We start from the raw sequence: 3,987 nt of genomic DNA on the forward strand, positions 1-3,987 counted from the left end.
ATATAAAATATTCAGTAAAGTGTTAGGCATAATTGGTTTGTTTTAATTTTTAATTTTATTATTTTTATTACAATAGGGACTTAACTACAAAATCTAATATAACATAGGGATTCAATAAAAAAAAATGTATAAAAACCTAATTGAAAATTTAATAAAACTATAGAAATCATCGGAGTAAATAGGGGGATATTTGTAGGGTCAAACTGTGTCAAAAATAAGGTTAGTGGGCCCTAATTGAGGCCCAAACTCGGGGTTGCGAGCTCCAGTTTGCATCAAATTAGTCGTTATTCACCGAAAAATCGGGGGTGGCCCAATGTTACCCCTAAATCGAAATGAACCCATCCAATTTAGCCCCGCAAAAAATTGTTATTTGATAAATCATGTTCAATTCGTTCCCAGAAAAAAAAAAATTCAATAATTTTGTTTTAAAAATAAATTATTTTATTTAATTTAGTTGAGGAAATTTTCCTATAGATAAGTTAACACGAAAGGGACTGGAAAGTCTAACGGAATTGAGCAGTGGAGTGACCAGTATAACCCTGTGAAGGAGAATACTGAAATTCTGAAAAGTGAAAACATTAAAACAAGGAAGATTCGTTGTAAAGGAAAGGTAAAAATGGAGGGCTAAAAAGTCATAAGGGGAAATGGAAAAAAAAAATGTGATGGAGAGAGCGTAGGAAGAAAGCAGGAAGGGGGGAAGGCACAGAAGCAATTTTGGTAGAAAAAGAGAGACACAGTAAAAGCATGCTAATAAGGTTGCATCCTCTTGCTGGTGTTGGAGCAGCTCAATCTCTTCGTTTCTTTGCTTCTGCTGCTGCTTCTTCGCTCCCAATCTTTCTCTCAACAAAACAGAAACCATCGTTCTTCTCTCTCCGTCGATTCTCTGCCATGGCTGACCAATTCGTCAACGGCACCGTTCACCCTAACGGCGTCGCTGTCATCACCCTCGATCGTCCCAAAGCTCTCAACGCCATGAACCTAGGTTTCTTTCTTCTTCTTCTTCGTACTCTTTATTCTTTTCGTATATGGATTCGCTTCTGAACTGTTACTCGATCATTTTGGAGCTTCAACTTACTGATTATCTCACTAGGCTCTGGAAACCCGGAGAATGAAAAATTCGGGATGTTGTGCTGAAATTTGTAGGCAAGGGGAAAAATTGGGCTCTTGATCCCTTTTTTCTTTTACCCCCTAATTTATCACAGTTTTGAATTAAGTAGGGTAATTGTTTTTCTGCTCTTGATATTGAGTTGGGATGATGCAGAAATGGATGTGAAGTATAAGAGTTATCTGGATGAATGGGAATCGGACCCGAGGGTTAAATGTGTCTTGGTCGATAGCAGCTCGCCTCGTGCCTTTTGTGCTGGTATGATTCTAACTCATGATTCCTTCATTGTCGTGCAAATGATTTTGCTGAAGCATGTTTCTGGCATTCTGCAATATGTTAAAAATTAGCTTCTTTTGCAGATACAATTGTATTTAAGATTTGAGGTTACTTGGTTTTGAGTGGTAGGTAAGGTTTTGAGAGTCACCATTGGTGGTCAATGCAGGTATGGATATTAAAGGGGTTGTTGCTGAAATACAAAAGGACAAAAACACTCCTTTAGTGCAGAAGGTCTTATTACGTTATTTGCTTCACCTTCAAGTCTAGTATATTAATGCATATTTATATGGCTGCTGTTGTGATGTGCTTCATTGGATATATTGTTTACTTCCATGTTACATCAACATCATGCCGTCTTCTGATGCTATACTATTGTTTCCATTTCCTGTTTTTGTCAAATAACAATTTGTTTATCGATTCTCAATGACTGCTTTCTTGGCAACTGAGATAGTTTATCTGCAGGTGGTGATGTGAAGCAGATAACATTTAAAAAGCATCTGTCAGATATTATTGAGGTCTAGTTATATTATAATGTATACCATCAGATTCTTACAATGTATAAAGCCATGCCAATAATACGAACTGAATACCTTTCCTATATAATATTTTAACTTTTAGGTACTCATAGACCGGTAATATCTTTGCTTATACTATGCTATAAAGTATGCCAAGGCTACTTATTTGGTAGACTATGCTATTCATGACAAACTTGGCTGTAGTCCTAGCACTGATGCCTTTAGAATGCTCAATATTACAGTTTAATTAGTGACATACAGTTATGGACAAAGTTTTATGCCCAACTAAATACAAAAGAATACATACACTATATGGAACTCTGGCTAGGCGGTTGAAGAAGCTGCTGAATTAGCCACTTTTCAATCTTTTTTCACCCTCACTTTCTTTGTTTCTGATGAATATGACCATGAGGAATCACCATACCCAAATATGTGAGACGTATCCTAAATTAGGGTTGGCTTGGCCTTGGTCATAAGGGGCTTCTAGTTGTTGTCCTACTAATGCCCAGTCTGTTTGGAATGCACCAGATATTACTGGTCTGGATTATTCCGGATTTTCACACAAGTTTTTTTTTTTTTTTTTTACTTTGACTTTGATTTTTCTTTAGGCTTTTATAATGTGTGGCTGTGTTTGCCTTCTGGAAGCAACCATTGATGCAGTTGGGTTGACTTTGGTCAACTTTTATTTTTTAATTTTTTTAATGTGGATTATATTTTGTAACTTTTGATTTGCTATCAACATTATGTTGGATTATATGATATGCTACATCTTGCATTTTTGCACGACTTGTTGATAGCTACGAGAAAGTAGTGTGATATTGTGTTCTACATTTTAGGTCTTCTTGGCTGAGTATTCTTTGATATGCAAAATTGCTGAGTACAAGAAGCCATATATTAGCCTTATGGATGGAATAACAATGGGCTTTGGAATTGGTTTGTCTGGTCATGGACGCTACCGTATCATTACAGAGGTATATGCTTATTATAATGGCCTCATTTGGAGATATAGCATAAACTCATGGATTGCAATTTGAGATGTTTTTGACTTGTTAACGACACCTATTCAGAGAACTGTACTTGCAATGCCAGAAAATGGAATTGGCTTGTTTCCTGATGTGGGTTTTGCTTACATAGCTGCTCAAAGCCCAGGGGAAGGATCTGTTGGTATGTTACTATTTCAAATTAAAAATTTCATAGTTCTTTTGTGATCTATATTGACATAATTTGTACAAAATACATGTTTTGTACTGCACTGTTTAACATCTAGATGCAACCTCAAGTTTCACTTAGAAAGTGTCTTTTAAAATATTATTAAAAATGTTCGTTTACTAGATTTATGTGAATCTCTGTGTCACATTATTTACTTGATTTATAAATATTACTAATTGCAGGTGCTTATCTTGGATTGACTGGAAAGAGGATCTCTGCTCCTTCTGATGCAATATATGTTGGCCTTGGAACACATTATGTGCCATCTGGAAAGTTAGGTTCATTCAAGGAGGCCCTTTTGGCAAACAACTTGTATGTTAACGTGAACCATCACTTGAGACTTTTCTTTAAAATCATAACCCTTTTAATTCCTTTGGTGTAAGATTGGATTCAACATAGTTCATAGACATGTTTGCTTAGATATAAGGCATGTACTGCATGCACCACACATTTTAGTCTCCTTGTATGCTAAATGGTCTATCATGTCTATTGCCTTTTGGTTATATAATTGTAACGATTACATATATACAATAATGATCTTACGCAAAACTCGTTGGTGATATAGTTCCCAGGATGCACATCAGGACATCAAAGTACTTTTAGCAAGATATGAGTCCAACCCTGAGAGTGAGGCACCACTGAAATTGCTTTTACCTCAGATAACATCTGCATTTGGAGGAGATAAATCAGTTACTGAGACAATTGAAGAGCTAAGTAAACACCAGTCAAGCACTGACTCAAATGGTATGCTTATTCTCCTATTGTTTGCTAATGAAACACTATTCTTAAAATGTCAAGATACAATTTATCATGTGTTCACTGAAAAATGTTTGAAATTAAATACTTTGCCATCCATATATATTTGAAATATTCTTTTTTTTT

At 35.6% G+C, this 3,987-nt stretch overlaps 1 protein-coding gene and 1 long non-coding RNA gene across 5 annotated transcripts in view; both read left to right on the forward strand.

Moving 5' to 3' along the window:
- LOC110270116 overlaps positions 1-3,987 on the forward strand; it is a 23,982-nt gene that overhangs the window by 10,167 nt on the left and 9,828 nt on the right. The gene's annotated exons all lie outside the window — the stretch shown is intronic.
- LOC107630315 (3-hydroxyisobutyryl-CoA hydrolase-like protein 3, mitochondrial) overlaps positions 522-3,987 on the forward strand; it is a 4,576-nt gene continuing 1,110 nt past the window's right edge. The window contains exons 1-8 of one of the 4 annotated variants that reach the window (XM_021118763.1): positions 522-982; positions 1,262-1,363; positions 1,548-1,592; positions 1,844-1,896; positions 2,733-2,867; positions 2,964-3,060; positions 3,288-3,417; positions 3,671-3,848. In XM_021118763.1, coding sequence (XP_020974422.1) covers positions 745-982; positions 1,262-1,363; positions 1,548-1,592; positions 1,844-1,896; positions 2,733-2,867; positions 2,964-3,060; positions 3,288-3,417; positions 3,671-3,848 — 978 coding nt within the window. In that variant the 5' untranslated portion in view covers positions 522-744. Of the gene's footprint in view, positions 983-1,261; positions 1,364-1,547; positions 1,613-1,843; positions 1,897-2,732; positions 2,868-2,963; positions 3,061-3,287; positions 3,418-3,670; positions 3,849-3,987 lie in introns of all 4 variants that reach the window. The other 3 variants (XM_016333409.2, XM_016333410.2, XM_021118762.1) reach the window with 3 other exon arrangements.

Source organism: Arachis ipaensis, chromosome B03 (genome assembly GCF_000816755.2).
Source record: "Arachis ipaensis cultivar K30076 chromosome B03, Araip1.1, whole genome shotgun sequence".
Lineage (NCBI taxonomy): Eukaryota > Viridiplantae > Streptophyta > Magnoliopsida > Fabales > Fabaceae > Arachis > Arachis ipaensis.